This window comes from Schistocerca cancellata, chromosome 9, assembly GCF_023864275.1.
Source record: "Schistocerca cancellata isolate TAMUIC-IGC-003103 chromosome 9, iqSchCanc2.1, whole genome shotgun sequence".
In the NCBI taxonomy this organism is placed as follows: Eukaryota; Metazoa; Arthropoda; class Insecta; order Orthoptera; family Acrididae; genus Schistocerca; species Schistocerca cancellata.
In genome coordinates, this window is record NC_064634.1 from 171,730,119 (window position 1) to 171,755,616 (window position 25,498).

The 25,498-nt window shown below is 38.5% G+C and overlaps 1 protein-coding gene across 1 annotated transcript in view; it reads right to left on the bottom strand.

The window, feature by feature from the left end:
* LOC126101173 (uncharacterized) overlaps positions 1-25,498 on the bottom strand; it is a 378,608-nt gene that overhangs the window by 133,283 nt on the left and 219,827 nt on the right. The window contains exons 6-11 of the mRNA XM_049911872.1: positions 13,089-13,232; positions 9,494-9,582; positions 8,984-9,188; positions 8,676-8,836; positions 7,169-7,274; positions 6,149-6,271 (exon numbers count right to left, since the gene is read on the bottom strand). Coding sequence (XP_049767829.1) covers positions 6,149-6,271; positions 7,169-7,274; positions 8,676-8,836; positions 8,984-9,188; positions 9,494-9,582; positions 13,089-13,232 — 828 coding nt within the window. The remainder of the gene's footprint in view (positions 1-6,148; positions 6,272-7,168; positions 7,275-8,675; positions 8,837-8,983; positions 9,189-9,493; positions 9,583-13,088; positions 13,233-25,498) is intronic.

Below are 25,498 nucleotides of genomic sequence, written 5' to 3' on the forward strand. Positions count from 1 at the left end.
CTGACCTGTGCTGAAAGTTCCAAGATACCCATTGGGATATGACACAATTGATTTTGTATATAGTTTACTCGTTCTGCTTGTTTTAGTTGTCATTTGTACTTTGGTAACCATTGTTGCCACAACCACGTCATGGTCATTGGTACCAGTTTCAATGTGGACATCCTCAAAGAGGTAACATCTATTTGTTGCCATTAGACCCAATATATTTCCACCATAAGTGGGGTTCCTAATTACATGTTCTAGGCAGTTTTCAGAGAAAGCATTTAGTAAAGCTTCATAGGATGTCTTATCATGCCCACCACTAACAAAACTAATTTTTCCAATTAATTGTTGGATAATTAAAGTCCCCATCGATGTTACCAGTATAACTGGGGAACTTACGTACAAGTTAACTGAGGTTTTCTCTAAAGTTTTCAGTTACATCAGAAGACGAGTCTGGTGCGCGATAGATGGATTCAGTTATTTTATGCCCAACACTGATATTGAGGCTTCGCCAAACAATCTCACACGCAGTTTCAATTTCTGTCTTGGTGGATTCCAGTTTCTTGTCTACAGCAGCACCTCAATTTCCCATTTGCCTATCATTTCGATATACACTTAAATTTGTGCATGTGTGTGAACTTAACAACACTGATTGGTAAGGATAAAGTATAACATAGGATAAAGTATAACATAGGATAAAGTATAACATAGGATAAAGTATAACATAGGATAAAGTATAACATAGGATAAAGTATAACATAGGATAAATAATAAGACAATATGACCATGTAAATAAATAAATACAAAAGAGTGTGGGAAGAAGACATGTCTAGCTGTAGGAAAACGAGGAAAATAGGCCCGGTTTGCAATGGCATTAATTCAGCAACCAGGACAAGTAAACACACCACACACACACACACACACACACACACACACACACACACACACACACACACACACAGAGAGAGAGAGAGAGAGAGAGAGAGAGAGAGAGAGAGAGAGAGAGAAATAAGAATTAATCATTAAGGCAAATTCTACCAGTACAAAGCATGCATCTACTGTACAGCGCACTACATGCAAATTGAAACAGATGAGTGAAGAAACCAACTGCAATAACTGCATTTATGCAAAGGCATTCACTACACGTAATTTTTTTTCTTTTTTTTTCTTTTTTTTTTTTTTTTTTTTTTTTTTTTGTAATTTAGAAAGTGATATTGAGAGTACAAATTAAATTCAGTACGTTTCCCATTGGAAAACAGCCTGCACTCTCACAGGGCAATAAGTCATATTCACACTTTTATCCCATAGTAGTCTTTCTTTCTTCATGTAAACAGATGTAAAATCTGGTAGTAGTAAAATGTTAACCTATTTATCTTAATCCACGAGTGCCACAACAAACCACATTGGCAGATAGCCAACTTTCAACACAGGTGATTTCTAAAATCAATCCACTGCTGATTGCAACACTTATCCATTAGTTCCATTCTAAAGTTCAGTATAATCTTACAAGTACACCAATCTGTAGACAGTTTACTACAACCACAAATCTGATACATCATTGTTACATAAAGTACTTTCTAGTGAGACTTTTTTTAGGAACCAGTTACAGCTCTTGTTGATCATTTAACAAACATTTCTCAAACAGCTCAACAGAAATTTTGTTACTTGACAAATTCAAAGGACATTTTTGCACAATCTTTTCAACCACATAAAGTCTCTTACAAAAATTGACAACATCCAGCTTTCAGTACAGCATGTGAATACAAGTGACAGCTGGTAGCAGTTCACTGTATTCCAAAACTGTCACATCCAGTTTCAACAGTTTGATCTATGTCATTAGTTTAGTAATTGGAAGTAAAAATGAGTAGTGTTTTGTTGTTCTCATCCATCTTGAATTGTGTGTGTTTTGGCTTGCCTAATTTGTTTTGCACCCACAGGACATCATTACCCAACACAAAATACCAATAATGTAAAAAAAAACCTCTCTAAATATTGAATCGGAGAATTTTATAGATATTTGTACTAGGCAGAGCTCTGATGTATAATCATTCTACTTTGGCAAGGTCACACTTTTGCTGAACTGTCTGCGCTACATATATTATTCAACTTACAAATAACTAAATACTTCCAAGTTCAAATTTAAATCCACTGATGATCATCCTGTGATATTTAGCACTTCTAAGATGACACAAGTATCTCATATACAAGTACTTACTAACGGGTACGTATCACCTGACATTTACAAATTCAGGATGAATAGAGTACACCTACTAAACTACTGGTTGTTGCGAAGTCTTCATCTTTCAGAAAAATGTAAAATTTGGCTGTAATAATGTCACTCTACAGCTCAGATACTATAGGAAAGTGATATGAAACTGAATATCAAGACCCCCATACCTATTCTCCAAACTCGAAGCATAATCTAACTTAGGCTATAAAAAGTGAAGGAATAATACAGGGGGAAGTCATTATCTGAAATTAATAAGATGATATGTAAAATTATGCAACATGACACACAACACAGTGAAATATCAACATACCATCTTCAAGAGAATTAGAAGGTTAAAACAATGGTTGCAAGAATGTGATGATGATAGTTATGAACTTTCATGCACTGCATAAGTATTTGCTATTACCACCCCCCTTTCAAAGTAGTGCTGCTTGGTGATTCCTTTTAAAACTCCTCAGTATGACACTGCGTAATACTGGGGAACATTTACCAACACGAAATAGTATCTGTTCTATTCAAATAAATGCAATGTAACTGTACAGTGAAAGTAAGTTATAAATTAAATCTTTTACTCTATTTTGCAGTATTCATTAAAATTAAGTACGTGCCCTGATCTGCTAAAATATCTGCATGTAATACTGCTTCAAAGGGAATGTACCTAATGTTTAAAACAGATATAAATGTTCAGCTGCCTATATTCGATTCTCACAGCCAGATGTTCTATATTCACAGTAACAAAGTAACTTTGGCAGCAAGCTTCATTGAAACTGGGGGGAGGGGAGTTACACACCAAACTACATAATTCACTACATTTCAACAATACTAACACTAGAATAAAAAATTATAAGATACAAACAGACTCAGATTTCAATACTGAACTACTACTACTAGTACCAGCATCACAAAGACAAACTTCCTACCACAATGCATCTACTTCAAGTCTTGTTCATTTTAACTCACCGCCTATTGAGCCAGAATCAGCAACATGTGTTGGAGGAAACAGAGAATTGAAACACTGCATTAAAAATTTGCATTTAAACAGTATTACAAAAACATTCAGTAAGACAAGCATAGCAGCAACTCCATTTATTGTCTTATGCTATTTTCAACTTTCACCCAAATGAATATCATCAACATGTCTAAGAATATCAAGAAAGAGTTCCACTTACGGGACTAAATGTAGAGAAATACAGGGTGAGCACAAAGTCTTGCCCTGATTATAAAAATTTATAACAGAGTAACTGTTTGACTTAATAAGTTACATTTTATGCTGTTACATAGATTACTGTTACTAGCTGCTACTCACCATATAGCAGAGATGCTGAGTCGCGATAGGCACAATAAATAGATTCACACAATAATAGCTTACGGCCATGACGGCCTTTTCAGCAGTACACACACACACACACACACACACACACACACACACACACACACACACACACACACACACACATGCAGTCTCAAGAGAGCTGAAACTACACTGCGAGCAGCAGCACCAGTGCACAATGGGAGTGGCTACTGGGTGTGGGTAAGGAGGAGGCTGGAGAGGGGAGGGGGAGGGATAGTATGGTGGGAGTGGCGGACAGTGAAGTGTTGCACTTTAGACAGAGGGTAGGAGAGAAGTTGCGGAGGGGGGAAAGGGTAAGTAGAGGAAAGGAGAGAAATAACTGGTGTGACGAAGACTCTGTCCTTGATATAGCCCCAGAAAAAAAGTCAAGGGGCATAATGACTTGAGAGCGGGGTGGCCAGGGTGTTGGACCGTTCCTTCCAATCCACCGATCCAGACATTACTCTCCTCTCCAGACATTACACCCCTTGACTTTTTTTTCTGGGGCTATATCAAGGACAGATTCTTCGTCAGACCAGTTCCTGACGTCGAACTGAAGGCTAGGATACAAGCTGCTGTGGGTACTGTGACCGAAAACATGTTATGAAACACCTGGCGGGAACTGGAATTCTAACTAATGTAAGTGGTCTAACCTATGTAACGGCATGACATCTAAATAATTATGTCAAATTAATGATATGGTTATAATAGAAGGAAACATTCCACGTAGGAAAAATATACCTAAAAACAAAGATGATGTGACTTACCAAATGAAAGTGCTGGCAGGTCGACAGACACACAAACGAACACAAACATAAACATACACACAAAATTCAAGCTTTCACAACAAACTGTTGCCTCATCAGGAAAGAGGGAAGGAGAGGGAAAGACGAAAGGATGTGGGTTTTAAGGGAGAGGGTAAGGAGTCATTCCAGTTCCGGGAGCGGAAAGACTTACCTTAGGGGAAAAGAGGAGGAAAAGAGGACGGGTATACACTTGCACACACACACATATCCATCCACACATATTATGTCAAACAGTTATTCTGTAATAAATTGTTATAATCATGGCAAGACTGTGCTCACCCTGTACATTTCACTGGACCAAAGCTTACAAGTTTAACCAATTTCACCAATATAAGGATGAGAAGAGAAGAGAACTATTCTCCTTGATGATGAATATATAGAATTTTTTCTGTCTCCTATTTCCTGGAAACAGCAGATAAACACACATTCATCCTTGCTCTGTCATTTTCACAGGAAGAATATGAATGTGTAAAAATTGAGTTACATGTTTGTACAGAAATGTGCTACAAGGCAGGGAACAAGAAAATTTTGGTAAATTTGGTCAATATTCAAGTATGTTACAGGAAGCTGAATCTGATTATAGACTTGCACCATCCTGTCTCACAGCTGCATCTTTTCATTTCCAATGCCAGCTTCTTACAAAACTTGTGACAAAAGTAAATCTCGTTTAAATTACCCCATCAGTGACAAGATGCTTAGAATCTGGGCTGAAGCTTAGGTAACACAATGATGGAAAAGGTAAATTCCATGTCCGTTTCAAAGGAACGCTTCCAACATTTAAAAAAAAAAAAGTTCATTGTTTTTATCAATGATTCATCTCCTTAATACAGTTTCTACCGTAAGTACCTATTTATTGTGTTGTTTGGACATCATTTGAATGAAATAGGCCAAGCATTTGTGCAGGATGAACAAAAAACATAGACTTGCAAAAACTGTATTACATAACAATGAATTTTATGTAACAAATTGCATTCAGTTATTAAAACTAATATAAATGTAATTATATTATCCACATTTGTATCTCCAGTGCTAGAAGAAATGTAAAATTTCACAGTATCAAGCATTTCGCACACCTCATCCAAGATCACAGTGGAAATTTGATGCAGTATGTGTCACTAGACCTCTTTTTATACTATACATCAACTAATGGTGAAAAATCCTCTACAGGTCACAAATTAAAAACTACCTGCTCACATTGTCAATCCAAAAACAGCAAAATCTAATGATGTCTATGCCACCTCTTACTAGAAATTGTTGACCCCAACCTATTCAGTGAAATCCATTATATAAAATACCTTGGCACTATAGATGAGGATTAACATGTCATTTATCCACACAGTTTCAAGAAGAGTGTTGAATTTTCAACCATGCAAGTCATGTGATCAACAGATCAAATTCAGCTACTTGCCATCACGTCCATGCCAACAGATTTATGTCCTCAGCCCTTGTTAGTACTTTATGTTCAACACTAATAAAGGATATGTTCAACTCACATTTCAACCAACAATACTTGCTAGGCTGGTTAGAGGATCATATTCAAATCTTGATGGCCAATTAATAACTATTCATCAATGCCCTATGGGGATACTCCTTTAAGTTTGTTGGAGCTAAAGTAAATTGCATTAATATTGAGATAACTGTATTTAATCAGTATCAATTAACTGTGCAGCCACTTAGTTCTCTGTCATAGTGTATCACATGCATCACGTAGTAGGGCCAAATGACAGGTTTCACATCATAGAATGTTGTTATGATTATGATGCACAGAACAGACAAAAAAAGTAAAGCAAATTATTGTACCTGTTCTTTGAGCCACAATGAGTGTGGCCGACTGAGTGCGATCTGTCTCTTGAGTTCAACATCCTGAATGATTGTCTTCTCCTTTGTGTCCACAAGCAGCATCCGTCCTGGCTTCAGTCGACTCTGCATAGCAAGAAAGATACTTCAGACCCATCTATCTTTATAATATTAAGGGGAGGGAGGGAGAGAGAGAGGGGGGGAGGGAGGGAGGGAGGGAGAGAGAACATACAATATATAGTTATTTAAACTAATATTGACAAGAGATTGATTTTTCAAAATATCAGTCAAAGACAAGGAACATAATAAGTATTGAATTTCTTGGTCTACTTTTCACTACTGAAAATACCAAGTAACGTCAGAGTAAGTAAGTATGCTACTTTTTTAAATACATACCTCTATTTTAGTATCACATTTTTATTTCACTCAAACAAGAAAAAAAGAAAATCATCAAAGACCTTATACAAGGAAATGTACACACACACACACACACACACACACACACACACACACACACACACACACACACACAAAGTAAGTATTCTTGATATTCCCTGTACAGAACTGATTTCTGCTTTTTGATAGCACAATTTTCTGTGTTACTTACCTCACTTTTCCTACTTGTTTATTTAAATTTATTTCTGTTATCTCCTTTTCTCCAAGTCTTCCTGATATGTAAGATATCTAATACTGCCTTCCACCTAAGAACTAAGTAGACTGTTTCAACAGATAACATAAAATATACTCTTCCAATTCAAAAATGAAATTCTTTCATCAGTACCATCACTGCCATTAAGTAGAGCCCTGCTTCAGCTTTTCTGCTTCAAAAAACATGGCCACAAAGCATTTGCTTTCTGCAGTCTTACTGCTCTCAACTCATGGCAAGTGACAGACTTCTTTCTATTCTCTTCTATCAAATGACAATATATGTAACATTTCTCCTTCTGTATTATTTTGATGACACTCAACCTCTGCCTCCCGAGATGGATGGGGTCTACTCGTGTATTATCAAATGTTTCTTACCTTAAGGAGGACATCTGCAGGATCAACATCATATACTCCAACCTCAGATGCCATGACCATCATGTTATCCTTTAGTACATAGAAACGTGATGGACGAAGACCATTCCTAACAAACAATAGATGTAAACACGTTTGATAAGAGGGAAAAAACTGTTGAAGATTATTTCTAGTCAGTAAATTATTTTATTTCTTCTGTTACAAAGAAAAGTGTAAGTATGTGTTGTCTTTCCAGCTTGATGTGTTTAAGTGGTGTACATCTGAAGTTCACAGCAACACATTTAAGTCATATGTATGTCATTACACAAATCTTTTTGTTTTCATTTTTCCCATCACAGTGTGTAGTACAAATCGTATTAGAGCTACTGTAATTAAGAAGTGTATGTTGTTCAAGAGTGTGTTTCAAGTTTTAATACATTAAATGTTTTCTGTATTCTGATTGACAGCTACGGTAAGAAGAAATTATTTTTAATATTTAGGGTGAACACTGTGCATTCCGCAAAGTAGAAAAACTTGAATCTGTTAAACAAAATGTGATAATAAGCAAACTATCAAGTGAATTCACTTCACCTTCGGACACAATCAGAAACTTTAGCTGTGGAGTCTTCAATATTAGATTTCTTTCAGTTTTCCACAACTGAAAAAAAAAAAAAAAAAAAAAAAACAAGTAAGAGTAATGTGTGCTACTGGCTGTAGTCCCCCAATAATTATTACCAGGCTTGCAGCTGATTTCATGGAAACGCTGTCCTCCACAATTTCTTACAAGAATAATGTAAACCACAATCGAAATCCTCCATAGATGCATCATCAGAAGAATAATGACGATGTACGAAATTCCCTGGATGCACGACAGATACCTAGACTATTATAGGGAATTCTAAACACCTCGCACTGAAATATTTCACCACTGGAGAATAACAGTCAAGATGTTTCACCCACAGCAACACTGTTCTGTTGACCATAATTTTCATGTCATTAGGTCACAGTTAAATGACTCCTCTCAGTCAGTGATGCAAATTATGTAAGTGCACTATTCATTGGTCAGCTCTTCAATCTGGCCACCAAATTTAACCCAATCATCAATGAGAAAACAATTTCATATATTCTGGTTCATTTTCATCTCATCTCATACTTATTAACAATGATGAAATGTCTTTCAATACACTGACCAGTAACACATTTTCTGCTTTCTTGGATGATCATTTTCTCCACTTACAGGATGTCCTCTTTAGCTCTTTGCAGTCATTTTATCATAACAAACAAGTTCATCTTCATCACTCAATAAGGAGTAATGTCTACACCTCATGGTGTTCCAGCCAGCAATGTCATACAACTCTTTCTTTTCTTCCCTGTAATGTCTGTGGAACAGCCTGGTCATTTCTCCATGACCACCTTATCTTTGTTTAACAGACAGCTGTTCTGAAAGTGTATCTCCTCTTTTAATAACACGAACAAATGTTGGTGTAACTGGAACTGTTAAGAATTATAGTGTCACTAAAAACATGCTTACCGGTCAAGTATAGCACCAACATATCTGCCATCAGTGAATGTAAGCAGAGCAGGACCATCCCAAGGCTCCATGGCACATGCAGACCAGTGGTAAAAGTCCCTCTTCTCTTGTGGCATTGTCATATCATTTTGCCACGCTTCAGGGACCATTGTCATAACGGCCTAAAATAGCCACAGAAAGTTGAATGGAATTATACAAACAAAAGCACTTGGAACTAAAAGCTCATTTCTATTTTCCATATATGGCAACAAAAATATTCTGATGAATTGTGTGAACTATATGACAACCAGAAAATTAACTTTATTAACCTCTGGTAGTGGTCTGTTCCCAGCCATTACAAGAAATTCTAGAACACAATCAACAGCACCAGAATCTGAAAGATTTGGCTCAACAACTGGGTAGAGTTTCTTGAGATCATCTCCAAAAATGTCACTCTTCATAACACCTTCACGGGCTTTCATCAGGTTAACATTTCCTCTGAGTGTGTTTATTTCACCATTGTGTGCAAGATACCTACAGAAAAAATTTAAAGTTATTTTTAAAATAAAGCTCATCTATCTTAATCTAACAGATATTCAGCACAAATTTTCACTATAATCTTGACAGTTTTTATGCTACAGTGACTGTCAGTTGTATCATGTTTTATTACATGCACAAAAAATCATTTTTTCTTCTTGAACACTAGTTACTTACTTGTTTAACAAAATCATCAGAATATCAGTAAAATTAAGTATGCCTCTACTTTACAATGTGGTACAAACAGAAAAAGTTATTTAATCAGTTGTCACATAGTTGCAGAAGAATAGCTGTTACTGTACCTGAGAGGGTGTGCTCTCTCCCAGCTGGGGAAAGTGTTGGTAGAGAAACGAGTATGAACTAGAGCAAGGTATGTGTCATAACTCGGATGCTGCAAAGAACAGAAAGCTAATTGTCTTATGTTATCTCTTACTATATGCATGACTATATACACACACAGGTCAGATAATGAGCCCCTAAATTATTTAGCTCCTTTCACACTTGCGTGATCACCTTGAAACTTCCTCCCACTCACATTTAGTGTGTAGCAATAAATGTGTGTTAAACAACATGAAATGTGACTCAGAATACCATTAGTTATTATCTTCAATAACAATTCCTGTATCATTCTCCTTGAGACTGCAGCTGGATCATGAAGTCAACTTGACACACTATTGTTTCAGCAAGTTCTTGCAACAGCATTCTCACCTGAAGATGACAGCCAAGTGACTTGTCAAGGTGATTTTGTAATCTGGCTGCAGACCCATGAAGAATGTTATCAGTTGTTATGCCAGGTAAGCCTACATAGTTACAATAATTTCCATAAAGTTAACCTCAAAAAGCACAGAGAAAAACATACCAGTGACTCTTTATAATTACACCTATTGCAAAATGCATGGCCATTGTCATTATACAACAAATTAACCCTTATGGCCATAGTTATAGCAGCATTGAAAGGCTGAACAAAATGCTGACCCAGTCCTTTTGTATCCGAGGTCACAAAATATGCAAGTGACACACAAATCTGTAACGTGCTGAAAAAATTTCTTCCCCTCTATCAGCTTGATAAAACCCACAAAATGTAATGCCTCTGAGTGCATAAACTGCAATAAAATTGTGTGTTCAAACTAAAATTTGCTGTAAATCACACTCCAGAACTTGCAAAGACTGCCTCATTTCCAATTTTTTGGCTCAAGAACTCAAATTACATTTCTGTAGCTGTTTTATCTTCACACAGACCTTCGTAACATTAGGATTTTGACAGCAAGTAAAAAGTTCAACAAAACATTGTCTATCTGTAAATTATTTCCGATTATTCTGGAACATTTTCTGCAAACAACAACAGCAGCAATTAGTAAACAGGACAGTACGTGAGCTGTATCTAATAGAATGTCTTTTCTACTAAAATGTGTAGCTGCGGCATTTTCAATTTTACCTGGTAATAAATTGAAAAAACAGAATTTTATGTAAAGAATCTTGCATCTACTTTCCTCACAGCTGACCAGTGTTCATTTTATTAGAAATGACAGGCCGCTAAGTTGTATGTGGTCATTTTCCTGAATTTCTTTCGTTAGATTCTTTCTCATGAATAAAGTTTCTGTACAATTTCAATGCTAAATTTATTGTGACATTTATTTACTCCCTTCAACCCCATGTACTACTACTTTCTTAGTTTTGTAATTCCTTGAGACACTAAAATCACCCCCTACTCTATCTACGTTCTTTTTATACTCGAGTCAACACTTCTTTTGATACTATATTCAACACAAAACTCAGTCTGCAGTAGTGTTAAATTGTTCCTATCTTCTAAACACAATATAAATGTGAAAACTCTTAGTATCTTTCTGTTCTGTTCGGTGTCTATACCTGTGGATATTGCACATAGCTCAAACATTAAGACCGATACATATCTATAGCTGCTATTTCAATTATTAAAGCATTTATATGAAACTTTATATCTTCCTTCAGTTAGAAGTCAACTACACGAACAACCAATATTCCATCACGTATGTACAGAGTGATCACAAAGCCCCATTACCCCCATTGTATTATTAAAAGTTGTTGAATTATTGTGATTCTTCTGCTTCTTCCAGTGTGCTTCCTGTCAAAACAGTTCACGGGTGAAATTGCCAGATGTCTGTGTCCAACAGGCACAATATTTCAGCAAAAGACCATGTTGCCACCATCAGGTGCACCAATGAATTGACTGATGGGAGGCCAGCACTGCGTTTTTATCTCCTCCCCTCTCCTCCTGACTGGCCACTCAATCGGCCATCCGTGTCCAGGATCCCCAACCTCACTGCTCCCACTGACACAGTGTTCTATTCAAGGTTCATGTCCAGTAGCGAACATTGGAGGCATCTCTGTTGTTCCTCCACTACCACTCTCTCTGACAGCAAAAGTCTCAAGAATTTAAATATCTGAGCGCGGTTTTCCAGAAGAATGGCTACAAGGAGTGGCAAATTTGAAGAACCATACATCCTACACATTCTGTACATGCAGTGGAACCAGAAGAGGATTCTCATAGAGATGTGGTCATTTCATTAATTCCTTTATGTGGCAAGTTACCTGGCAAGATAGGATGAATTCTTCAGGAACACCAAGTGAAGGTGGTCTTCTGCTCACTTGCCAAAACGCAGGCACTATTTGGTAGTGTGAAAGACGAACTTTGACTATGTAAATCGAGGGTTTATCACATACCCTGCCAATGTGGTAATATTTACATAGGTAAGATGGTGCATACTTTTGAAGATCATTGCTGAGAACACCATACCAGATTGCAGCAACCTAACTAGTTGGCAGTCACAGAACATTGCCCAATGGAATTGCATGGAATGGACTACAACCACAGGAAGGTTCAGACACAGATTTCAAAACTCTGGGACAGTGTCATTAAGGAATCTTATGAGATTTGAGTAAGGGAACCTCTGATGAATCATGACAGAGGGTACATTCTTAGCAAGGCACAGGACGCCACTATTAAAATAGTTAAGAAGAGAAATGAGGTACAAAACAACGAATTGACTTTGTGGCAGGTGGTGGAACAGCAGAGGTGCCACAAGCGTGTACACCTGTGCATGAACCTTGGACAGAACACAGTGTTGGCAGGAGCAGTGGAGCTGGGGACGCTGGCCACAGATGGCCGATGGAGTAGCCAATCAGAGGGAGAGGATGAGGAGACAAGTGCGGCACCAATCCTCCCACAGTCAGTTCATCAGCGCACCTGATGATGTCTGTAAGCAGGGCCTGAAGATGGTGTAGTAAAACGTTGAAACTGGTTACCAAATAAAATACGGATGAAAACTGACAGCTGAAAGGTATTCAATTTGACATTCTCTATCGAATAGCCAAGTCCCACAACCATTTCTAAAAATATGGACCAACAGAGACTATATTATGGCAATGTGGGTGTTTGCTGAAACATTGTGAGGTGCCATCCATTACCAGACAGTTAGTAAACTCAAGGATGCTGCTCAACATGCACTACTGCCGTCACGCCAGCAATGTTGAGTAGAAGTTCCCATCACAAAAAGGAGGGGGGTCATACTCCGCTATGAAAATGATTGCGTACACACAGACACACTCAAATAAATAATAGACAATAGTCACACAACCTCAAAGTTGTCTTCTGCTGTGATCTTACATTAATACAATGCAACATCTATGATTATGTGGACACGTTATTGGGGGTAATGGGACTTTTTGATCACTCTTTACTTCAAATAATCAGTTCTCTCAACATTGTGCTTTAACACTTCATGGAATTTCATTTTAACTGAAAGTTAAAAGCCTGAAATGAAAAGCTTGAAATGTCCAGCAATTAATTTTGGTACAGCAGAAAATTGTAAACGTGAAAAAAGTACCGTTTTCCAGCATTATTTTTTTTTTTATACGTACGTTTAGGTCCTTGAAGTATGTCCACAACTGATCAGCAGTCAGCTGACCTTTGTAGATGACAACACTGAGTGACAAGGAACAAATGTAGAATCTACTTCCTGGTTTTGGAATAGTGTGTGTGGCCCTCTTGCGTAGAACGAACACCTGGAACAGAATATTTATTAGTGTCTTGAACATTATGATAACAATTTATATCGCCTCAAACAAAACACAATTACTATTATAAAAGTATATTACCTCAGAGTTAATTCTGTGTTCCTTTCAAAAAATGCATATAGAATATAATGCAAAATTTATCATTTTTATTATAAACACTACTAATAAAGAATTATACAGCTGTGCTTCACTACTTTTGATTCAAGTGCAGTCACAAACCTGACAGTGAAATACTTAGACATTTAAATTGTGTGCCACATTGGGTGTTGAACCTGGATCTTTGATTTGGGAAGAGATGGTCTTTCCATCTGAGCTATCCACACAACTCCTAACTTGCCTCAGGTTTCAGTTTGTGAGTACATGCCTCCTACTTTCCACAATTCATTCTGTTGAAGGTCTCTAATTACATAGTGACCAATGTCACTTTTTCAAATTTACTTATAATAATTATAAAAAATTAAAAGGGAACTGCTGGGAAGGTCATATCTTAACAACAGATGTCCTGAAGTTGTTTGTGTAAGAAATCCTCATAATATGAATTACTGTCCTTTTTTACATTTTACTATACACAATAACGAATAGGTCACTCCAAAAATGAAAGCCTCAAAAAATCATTTGTGCATGCAAGAAAAATATGTTTATTTATTGATTCACCTGTTCCTCTTTTTGGCAATTATTTCTTATATGCTGAAAAAAGATACTAATCAACAAGTGCATCAACTCTGGAAGAATACCAGTAAAATTGCAAACTGCTACTCTTCAAAAAGAATGATAGGGAAAACTTGGAAAACTATTGTCCATTCAGTTTGCTGTCACATCTTTAGAAACTCCCGACACAAACTGCAACAAACTGCCTCACAAGAGAACTGGATTCCTGTCATTCAGTTGAGTGAGCTGGATTTGGAAAAGGTTTTGTGACTATGTATCACTTTCAGACTAATTACCTCCTCCTCGAGAAAATAACAGAGTATAACATCAAGATTCATCGGGCCTTTATAAATTATAAAAAAGCTTTCGACTCTGTGGAGGCCTGGACACTCGTGAAGGCCCTTGAAAATGCTAGGAAAAATTCATTGTAATTTGTGTGTGTGTGTGTGTGTGTGTGTGTGTGTGTGTGTGTGTGGGCGCGCGCGGAATAAAAATCAGTAATTCATACCTGAACACTCTGCACTTTGCCGACGATGATGTTCTACTACAAACTTCTTTGAAGAATGAATTTACTGAGTATGTTTTATGCCGTGATTGGTCTTTTTAGCCGCTGGGAGTACAGCGGTAAGTTGAGCTGAAATACTCATTCTATGGCCAGAAAAAGCTCTACATGCTCTGAACTGAGCTGCAACCAACAACAACAACAACAACAACAACAACGACTTTATACAAGATCTTCATTTACCATTTTTTACTGAATAAATATTTTGCTTGATTTAGAAACATGAACAGAAATTAATTCCACTGGGCCACAGGAAACATAAGTGGTGTTTGACCACAAATGTTGGTGACTGGAGATGGAAATCGGGTATTTGACTTGTCTCCCAGTTTCTCTGAACAGAAAACGTGGGGCTCAGCACATGAATGGCAGGGCACTTAACTGTAAGCTGATATAAAGCTTCTCTTTTTCCTTAGCAACACAGTTATTTATTATAATCCGAAATATGTTAGCCAAACTGATGCAGTTTCATTCTCATTTTCCACATCCATACCAATGTTCACATTAATACACATTTTCTGCTGCATACTAATGTCTGCGTTGTCTGCATGTACTCCCATTAACATTGACCATTAGCATGCATGACATGTTGCTAGGATCTCATAAAGAGAGAAATCTGACAATTCTCAAAGGGCTTGTAAGAAATACAGAAAAGGTAAAAGGCAGAATCTAAACACTGGTAATTCTAGTAAAATTTGGTGGAAGCAATTGAAGCCAACTCATCTGAAACAAGCTAGGCAAATTATATTCAAGAGAAGAGTACCACAGAAATATGAAGAAAGGTGGTGTCACAGTTAAATTTTGCTTAGTTTCCAAGTGGAAAAATGTCACCCTCTACCTTCCCATCAAGTTTCTTACAATTTTCTCTCCATGATTCAATGGCAACCATCTTGTAGTGGCTGCCACTGCAGTTGCATAAGCATCTCCTTGATGCTCTCTCACTGGCTAAGCAAATCTGTGATGTAATTCCCCATGGAACTTTCCAATCACATTGAATATTAATGACATTACACTGATGATGTTATCTATTATGAAGTACTGTCTGAAAGAAGCTGCATAAATATGCAATCACGTCTTGATACAATTTCAAAATGGTACAAAGATTGTCAACTTGCTTTAAATCTTCAGAAATGTAAAATTGTGCGCTTCATGAAACAAGAACAAAACTTAGTATCCTATGACTGTTATATCAGTGAGTCACAGTTGGAATCTGCAATCTCTTGCAAAAGAGTGGGTGTAACACTTTGTAGGGATATGAACTGAAATGATTACATAGGCACAGTCATGCATAAAGCAGGTGGTAGGCTTCGATTTGTTGATAGAAAAAGGAGACTGCTTAAAAATCACTTGTGCAACCCACTGCAGTATGCTGTAGCGTGTGGGACCAATATCAAATAAGACTAACATGGGATATGAACATATACAGAGAAGGCCAGTACGAATGGTCATAGGTTTGTTTCACTCACGCAAGAGTGTCACAAAAATGTTGAAGAAACTTAACTGGCAGACTCGCGAGGATTGATGTAAAGTATCCTGAGAAAGCCTATTTACAAAGTTCCCAGAACTGGCTCTAAATGACAATTCTGGAAGTATACTACAACCCCTCTACGTACAGCTCACAAAGGGATCATGGGTAGAAAATTAGATTAAATGCCTCTGTGCATGCTGTAATCAATCAATCAATCATTCATCCACACTACATATTCGAACAGAACAGTAAGAAATCCTAATAACTGGTACAATAGGACGTGCCCTCTGCAATGCACTTCACAGTAGTTCAAATCTGTAGGTTAACTTAATTATACCTTGCAGTGATTCCAAGCTGAAGATTACTAGTTCATTCTAGTCAAATGACGCGTTTCCAAGCTGCTTTTTTCCACTGGTGAATTGTATTTCCTGGCACCTGGCTTTCCTACAGATAGTTTACATGATCATTCCATTCAAAATTGTCCTCTAAGCATACCGTAGCCCTCACATATTTTGTGGCTGTGCCAGATTTCAATACTTCCGAGATAGTGTAAAAAGCAATAGCATTATTTTGTCCATAATAGGATGTTCATAAGTGTCATCATCAATTTTGTTAAATTAAAGCTCCAGTTGCACATGTAATTGGGGCTGCACATCATAAAAACCGATAATCTCTCTCTCTCTCTCTCTCTCTCTCTCTCTCTCTCTCTCTCTAGGGGGGAGGACACACATTTTCCATTAATCCCTATTTTCATAGGAAATAAATTTACTATGATGTTCCGCAAGTGACAAAACATGCATGGTAAGATTTCCTCTAAGATGTATTGTACAGAACTTCTGACTTTTTCCAGTCATCTTCCATTTTTCGGCCGTCACCTTAACGTTCTTACTGACAGTTACAGACGGACAACTCACACTCTCATACACAGCTCGGGCACAGCTGCACGATGATGCAACAGTTACATAAATGCAACACACTGAGATATTAAGTATTTTAAAATTGTGATTTATAAAACTCAATAAAATGCAATTTCGATGCTCGGTTAAAAGCGCTGAATTCTCAGCGATTTTATGAAATTCCCCGATTTTTCCAGGTAAAATGCAATTCCTTGAGAATCCCAGGTTTTCCAGAAGAATCGCAACCCTGAGTACGACAGCTGTAGATTCAAGCAGTGAAACAGCGTAAATTTGACGATCTTCGATTGCGGTCTAATTTAGTGCAAGCTGCCATAACAGTAATTATTAAATTATAACTACCGTACGCACTTGCTCATAGCTACAAGACAGTGTTGCCGTGACAAGGAAATTGTGAGTGTAGTGACTGGTTATCCTGATATAGCCTATCGTGTGAAGAAAATGGGGTGAGAACGTAGGGAGTACGCAGCTATTGCACGGTGGAAACATCGGCACGTGTACCGAACTGCTGAAATCCTGGAGGTGGTTTCGAAACTAGGCTGATTATTTTACTGTGCGTGACGGATGGTGGTAACCAGATATGAATGGAGTACTACAACCGGTACAACCTAGTGTAGGCATACTTATCTTGCGATATAGCGTTTGTAAAATAAGCAAGCTAACATTATGCAACAAAACACGTCTTTCCTTATCTATACTGCGGTAGCCGTCGCGCACTTTCCAGTTTAAATTTGCTGTTAACGAAAGCCAGCAACAGAATACGTAAAGAGAAAAGAGCAATGGTGTGCGCACTATACAAAACAACATGGCAGTCTAAACATGCTTCAGCTTTACCTGCCAGTTTCTCTGAAGACATTTTAATGATTTCTGCCAATTAGTAGCTGCTTCCGTGGCATTACAACGCTTCGCGTAATTGAAGTAAGACGTTTGGTATTAAAACCGCCTCATCGAGGTCGCAACAACACAGCATGACACATCTAGCGAGAACCAATCTTTGTCGTAATTCGTGTTACCCGTCATAGGTTTCGCGAATTGTTTTGCTAAACCAATGTCATTTTTACCAGGAAAACTGAACCTGATATTCACATGTGATACATTTCACGGACGAAGCGATCTATGACAGCGTGGAAAACAATCTTATAGCTTCTTTGGGATGGCACAAGGACAATACTTCGAATAAACAGCATCTACAAATTGTTTAGCCTCGCTGCAAAGTATCTGGAATTAAAAATGGGATTTATATGCTTTTAATATTTTATCGACGCTGCGTTCATTAAACGGTTAACAGTTAAATGTCTACAATATTAGGAAGCCGTGACCTCCATATTCAATCAAATCAAGATGCTTGAACAACATATTTTACACGGTGGTTCTCGGCTGCCCGCTAGACATAAACAGTACATCCTGAACGTGCCTGATATCAAATCTGTGTTAACAATTATATCTGTGTCCCCGTTCTTTTCCAAAGCCAATGATCATTTCAAGTGTCAACACAGACCGCAAAGACAGAGTGGTCTAACATCAGGTGGCACTGTATGGAAAATTCGTTTTGTTGTGTATGAGAGTAAAGTCTACCAGTGCTTTGAATGGACAGAATTCTGTTCATACCCCTGCTGTCGTTTTTAAACAGTTGAGAGATTCTTGAAAACTGTCAGGTTTCTGTCCTAATATGATGTTACATGGCGTCATTTTAATGTGCTGATTTTAGCTAATATATACCTATATTTAGTAACGGGTGATGTGTTGATCCAGCTGAACAATCGCCGCTTACGTAACATATTGACTCCCTTAGTCCTAGTGCTCCATCAAGCACGTTCGTAACGGCATATGAATTCGAAGTGTTCACCTAGAACTTAAAGAGTGTCACAGCGTGCTTGAAATTAGAGGCATTATGGCTCAACGTAGCTTTCAGTTCAGGTCGGAGAGTACATAGAATTTGTGTGTGTGAACCGGTTATTCGTACTTCAGGGTATTTCTATTTGGAAATTATAATCACATCGTCTTCTCGACATATGCTGCTTGTACATGGAGTCTTCAATAAACCAAAAATATATTTAAAAATGTTGAACTAAACTCTCCTTTCAAAGCAAAGTATTCATCAAAATCACCGTTTTTGCAATTCAGAAAGTCTAAATCTCCAAAATTCGCTATCTCAGCAACACGCTGTTGCTCCTCGAAGGCACGAGCAATATGTGCTCCTGTCAGGTCACTGGTGCCACGTCAGATTACGCAAGGAGCTAAGGAATCGCCACGAAGTCGCTCTTCCAATGACAAGACCGCAAGCATTCCAAGAGGGACGTTTCCCAGAATTTGGCTTCCACAAACTAGTCGCTGACGCTGTCGCTTACCGCTTCTTGACTTAAGTCGCTCCGGCGTGTTTGCGCAACCACTGCATCTGGAGCCGTTTTCTCGTTTGCAAATATGCAGTATTTGTAAAATTTGAAATTATGCTGACCGTCGAGAAATGGGATAAAATGTCAGTTAACCAATGGATGACAATGTGCAAAACTGAGATCTGAAAACTCAGCAGAATTACGACTGAGCTGTCTGCGACCTGTGTCGAAAAGATTCTGAAGCCATCTTACAAGTCATTTATATTTATCGGGAACATACTTCGAGGTAGTTGCATATCTGTTCTTATTGTGGAAATAGAGTTTCGCTCTGTTACTGCTTATGAAGTGCAAGCTGATTTCTAAACAAGAATTATGTGTCACAGGAAGTTATCAAACGCGCGCTAACAGGTTCAACAATAATGTTGATGACTTGCAACTTCTGCCTAACACTGGAGCCATCTACAAACTCTTCCAACCGTATCGCACGCTCCACTGCTCTGGCAATTTTCGAAAACCGCTGCCAAGAAGCGAGCCTGTTCTGTTACGTAATCGACATGAAAATTTAATATGTATGCCATAACCTGCTGTTGCCTTCCCTCAATCGATGGAATTAAACTGTGTGTCGACTTCACAGTGACCTGTGATATTTCATCAAGACGAGAAAGGAAATCGCCTGCGTCCGTTTACAAAGAAATCACGCTGGCATTTTCAGGGAAACCACAAGAAATCTGTATCAGAACAGCTAGATAGGATCTGAACTCTGTTTCTCAAGAAGGCGAGTCCAATGCCGTAGTACTGCGTGAGCCAGTTTGCTGGAAAGATCCTTGGCCCCATGATCTGAAAAGAGGTTCATTAACTAGTTTTGATGGAAAATTAAGCTATTTTTATATATATTTTTTTCCGTCGGGACACGTGCCAGTGTCATACGAGTAATTAAGTAATCTCTCAGGAGAAATGACAATTTATTTTCTCGTGGCGCAAGAGTTGTGCGTCTCTATGTTGGCCCTTGGTGCCCAAGAAATCGAATTATGCTCGTTACATCGTTTGTATAGCGACCCTTACACGCTCATTATTGACAATATTATTATGTCATGGTATTGAGTGAAAATGCGAGATAACGATCGGCAAAATATTATAGTGCAATATTTATGCCCTTAGATCTCTGCCTTCATACCGAACATGTCAGTGCTGCACGATATGGAACTCTCATGTACGAGGGGGTACCCAAAAACCCGAGTAACACTGCCGTGGGCGGAGCTTGTGTAAGTGTTTTAGTGCGCACTTCTGCCGCTAGGCGTGTATAACGCAACTTGCCAGCTCAGTGCTGCCTGCCTGTGTTGTTGACTGGTTTGTTCTGTTCATCTACAGTTAAATGTTTTTGTCTTGTTTCGTTTTTTATGATGGCAAGTTTAAGTGAACAACGTGTAGCAGTGAAAATTTTGTTTTCTACTCGGTAAAAACGCTGCTGAAACTGTTGTAACACAGAAAACAGATTACCAAGCCGACGATATGGGAAAAACTTACTGTACGAGTGGTTTGCTTGATTTAAAAATGGCAACATGTCGATTGATGACATACATGAACAGCCCGAATAGACGAAAATATTGAAAAAATTCGAGAGCTTGTGCTCACGCGTCTTAAGAAGAGACTTTTTCGTATTTCCACACATGAGGTGAAGCATGAAAGGACAACACTGAAGAAGTCACGGAAAAAAAACGAGGGAGGAGCTGACAGCCATTTCTAAAGATGACTATAAAAAATGTTTCGAACAGTGTAACCATCAGTGGGAGAAATGTATTAGCTGTAATGAAGAGTGTTTGAAAGGGGATTTGGTTGGTTTGTAAGCCTTTAGAAAATATTTGGCTTTAAAAATTGATTCAAGTGGTTTTTTTTTCGTACCGCGACTCAGGTGCTTGCCTTGAGAAACAGAAGCTGTCACCATGCATAACGGGCAAAATAGTCCAACAAGCTTTCCGCGTATACTTCAATGGACAAGCGCTCTTTCAAGGCAACAGAGAATCGTAAATCACAACTAATTAGTAATTAAACAACTGCAATGCATAATTTATCATGTATATGTGCTGTTTATATATATATATATGCAACAACTGTTGCCAACGAAATAAAAGATTATGCTGTCTGATAACTTTCATGGTCTTATATGTGCATTGCCATATCCTGATCATCGCGTAATTTAATTTCTTCAAAGTACCACATGGTGTTTCATCTACATCTTTCAGCCCACTTTCTGATCTTTAGTAACATAGTTTCTTCGGTTCCTTTTGGAAATTCGTTCTAAGTGAATCGAACTTCGCTTGGTCTCAACACGAAGTAACCTTTATTGCGTACCACCAGTCTTGCACGGCACATTATGTGTTAGGAGCGTCAATATTTTGAAAGCTTTTCTGTCTCCTTCAGTACATTGCGCAAACCGTTAATAGCGACCTCAGACAATCAACATTATTGCACAGTATTCATTACTGTGTAGTAAAAACTAAGCGTGTGAGGTGCCCTAAGTCAACGGCACAGACATCATTAATACACCTGTATCGATGTGTATTCTGAAACACTACATTTGTAATGAAGTGTAAGTCGACTCGTCAGTCCTAATCATACCTCACGACATTACAGCACCAACAAGGAAACATCACTAAGGGCCTCGTATGTTATGCAGGAAAAAAGCACACTAGCAAGAGGTGTCAGCCACAGCCATTGATAACCGCGCGAAAAATTTGGGCCATAAATCAGCCGCCCAATGCCCGAGCGCGATACACAGTACAGTGGAGTGACAAGCAGAGCTCTGCTATTAAGGGATATTGAAAGCATGGGAAGAGGAGGAGGAAGTGGCGGCCGCATCTGGCCGACATGTTTCGAAATCTTGTTCATGAACACAAGTTATTTTATTCGGAAAAAAGTAATATGAGTATGTAATATGTCATCCTCACGAACACATAAGTTCAGTATATGTAAGTTCAAAATGTATAAACCTAAGTAACTGAAGAATTATTACAAAATGAAGTTACTGATTTTCGATTTGGAATGTAATCATGTCAATCACATTGAACAATAGCGCATCTCCATGTACTTCATAGTAACAGCGCCAGCTGTAAAATAATAAAAAGGCATAAAGCGAGTAATAGCGCAATGCTACGTCTTTAATGTCACACTAATTTATGTCATACATTTACAATGCATTTGTGAATCGCAACATAAAAATGTTCAGAGAATATAAATCTCCGGCACCATTCACAGGCTGGAGACCACGCACTTTGATGCAATGAGCAAAGCAAGTTACCTGTTTCAAAATAGATTTCACAAACCTCTTACTTCATTCGAAAGCACTCCCTCTCGGACATTAAGCACCTACAGTCGAGCGGAGCGAGTGATGAACAAACGGTGCATGTCAAAGTTTAGAAGCTGGACTTCCAGAAGATCTTAACTGCTTACTATCAGAATCATGGCCCAAATTTTCGCGCGCGATCGATTGCTGCAAATGCGCTTTTTCCTCCTTAAAATATGAGGTCAAGTTGGTGTCGTTTCCTTGTAATATCCCATGGTTTCGGATACACTGTAAGTCCAGTAGTACAGGGTTACTGCTGAAATTCTAAGAGTGGACGTTCCAAGAAGAAGAGGGAGATACATGATAAATCTTTTTCTTCCACACACTTCTCGCGAAATGACCACCACGCGATAATCAGGGAAACTAGGATTCGTACAACGGATGTAAATTTCATTTTGCCCAAGCACCATTCGCGAATAGAACAAATGATGGCGGTGCCACACACTTCCTCCACTTGCAGTACTGACAACTGGGGAGCCTCCGTTCAGCAAAATGTGTTCATTTTTTTTAAAACTAACATTTTACTTCCATAAAAGGCGTTACGGTAACATCTAATAACATACTTATTTCACAAATTTACGCACTAACTTATGTTATGCACCTAGATATCTGAACTACTGCCTGGTAAATATAATGTACAGTATTGAAGACTCAAACTATCCATAACTGATCAATCGGCTCCATTTTACATGGCGAGGAATATTTATAAACTGAAATAAAATTTTTGTACCACAAGGTACTTCACCGTGCGTACAATGAATCTGACTAAATGACCATGATGCTATTCTTTTTATCAACTGGAAAGATTAAGACGACGTTTTTACCATCACTCTAATTACTAGCAAGCACGAGTCCCACAGAAATACAGGGCGTGGCGCGAAGTCACATTACGTGATACTGCAGGTATTACGTTGTGCCAAACAGCCGCCTCCGGCGGGGAGCGAGTAACTATTTCAGACGAGTTTCACAATTCTAGAATGCGCATTTAAATGCATGCAAGCTCTCGATAGCATACGACAACGTTAAGACCTTTGGTAGGTACCTTTTCAATTACATATTGATTTCCCGTGTGCCCTGCTCGGAGTCGAGGGTTCGCGAAAATATGGCGAAAAGCCGACTAGCGAGACGTTACAAGTTTATTGCAGGGCCCGTATATCTCGTTGGCCCCGAGCAAGCAGAAATGACGTTGCAGGTGCTGATTTCATAACTAAACCAGTCATAAATATGATGTCTAGACTTATGCATAGAACAAAATTTCACGACTTTTGTGAAGCCTAATTATGTTGCGGTATGCTTATTGTTGCTGGTTGATGGTTTAAATGGCTCTGCCCGCATCTCGTGGTCGTGCGGTAGCGTTCTCGCTTCCCGCGCCCGGGTTCCCGGGTTCGATTCCCGGCGGGGTCAGGGATTTTCTCTGCCTCGTGATGGCTGGGTGTTGTGTGCTGCCCTTAGGTTAGTTAGGTTTAAGTAGTTCTAAGTTCTAGGGGACTTAAGACCACAGCAGTTGAGTCCCATAATGCTCAGAGCCATTTGAACCATTTTTAAATGGCTCTGAGCACTATGGGACTTAACATCTGTGGTCATCAGTCCCCTAGAACTTAGAACTACTTAAACCTAACCAACCTAAGGACATCACACACATCCATGCCCGAGGCAGGATTCGAACCTGCGACCGTAGCGGTCGCGCAGTTTCAGACTGAAGCGCCTAGAACCGCACGGCCACACCGGCCGGCTGCTGGTTGATGCTAGGAACCTAACACTTCGGCATTTGCCAGGAAATAATGATAATACCGGCATATCTTAAAAGAGTTAAAGGTCGATGCATGCATGGAAACGTTACCCGAGTGCGATAAAACACGGTACACGAACTTACTGTAAATACGCACTAAGCACGAACATAAAATAAATGAAAAGAACATAATTCAGGATCGCTAAAACAGCATTAAGTGAGCTACAATGCCAATAACCTTAATTCGAACGGATGTGTGTGACACTGGGAGTAGTTTCCCTGACCAGCCTGCACCGTTTGGTAGGAGTGTATACCACCAAACGACTTTAACGTGAGCTTTGTTAACAACATACAGCAAATAATCTGTCTTGCTAATACATATTGTGACACCATTTCGAAAGGAAGCATAACAGAAGGCAGTGGAACAAAACACGTAACTTAACTCTTATTCCAATACGTAATACGAAAATACGATTCGAAGAAACACAATTACGTCGTATATATTTTTCAAACGTTCGAAAACAGCCTAATTTTATGTCAGTGATATATTTCTTACAGTTCTTTAGAAACAGCATAATTATGCATACACATTCTGTAACAATGTTAACTTTCCCCCGAAAAAAAAACTGATAGTGCGGTCATGATGACTACTTAAGGAAGCTAACTGCTTCAACCGAATTTTTCAAAAGATTCAGAACAAATGAAGAAGAAAGATAGAGAGAGGTGTATGATCTCCGAACAATAGCTGTTGTGGAATACTTGGAATCCTGGTTCTTATATAGCCGATGGTTGTTCGTGTTCGCAACAGCGAATACGTTTCATGTATCACGTGTGTATACCTTACTTGAGGGTAGCTGCTGCCTCTTTTTTCTATACTCTATACGGCACGCAACACTCCTGAGGTGACATTCATTAAATTCTGTTTTTATAACCGTTTTGTCGGCTTGTTACGGTTTCATTTTTAGCTTTGACGCAGCACTGCAGTACGAACACTTGAAGTGCAGCGTCCTCTACATTTGTCGACCATTGGTTAACAAGACCTCGTTTCACTGCCAGGCCAGTTGGAACACTGCAAATTTATCAGCCCATCAGCCATGTTTCTTATTGGGGTGATTTAAATGCTTCCATTTTGTTTTCGTTTCGTTCAAAACAGAAGTTGGTTTCACAGCACTGCGTTCCTGATTACAATCTCATGTGTTGTATTACATCCTCTGAATTGGATTGTGAATATGTTGCTAGTATTGTGCTTGCTTTTTTTCCCTG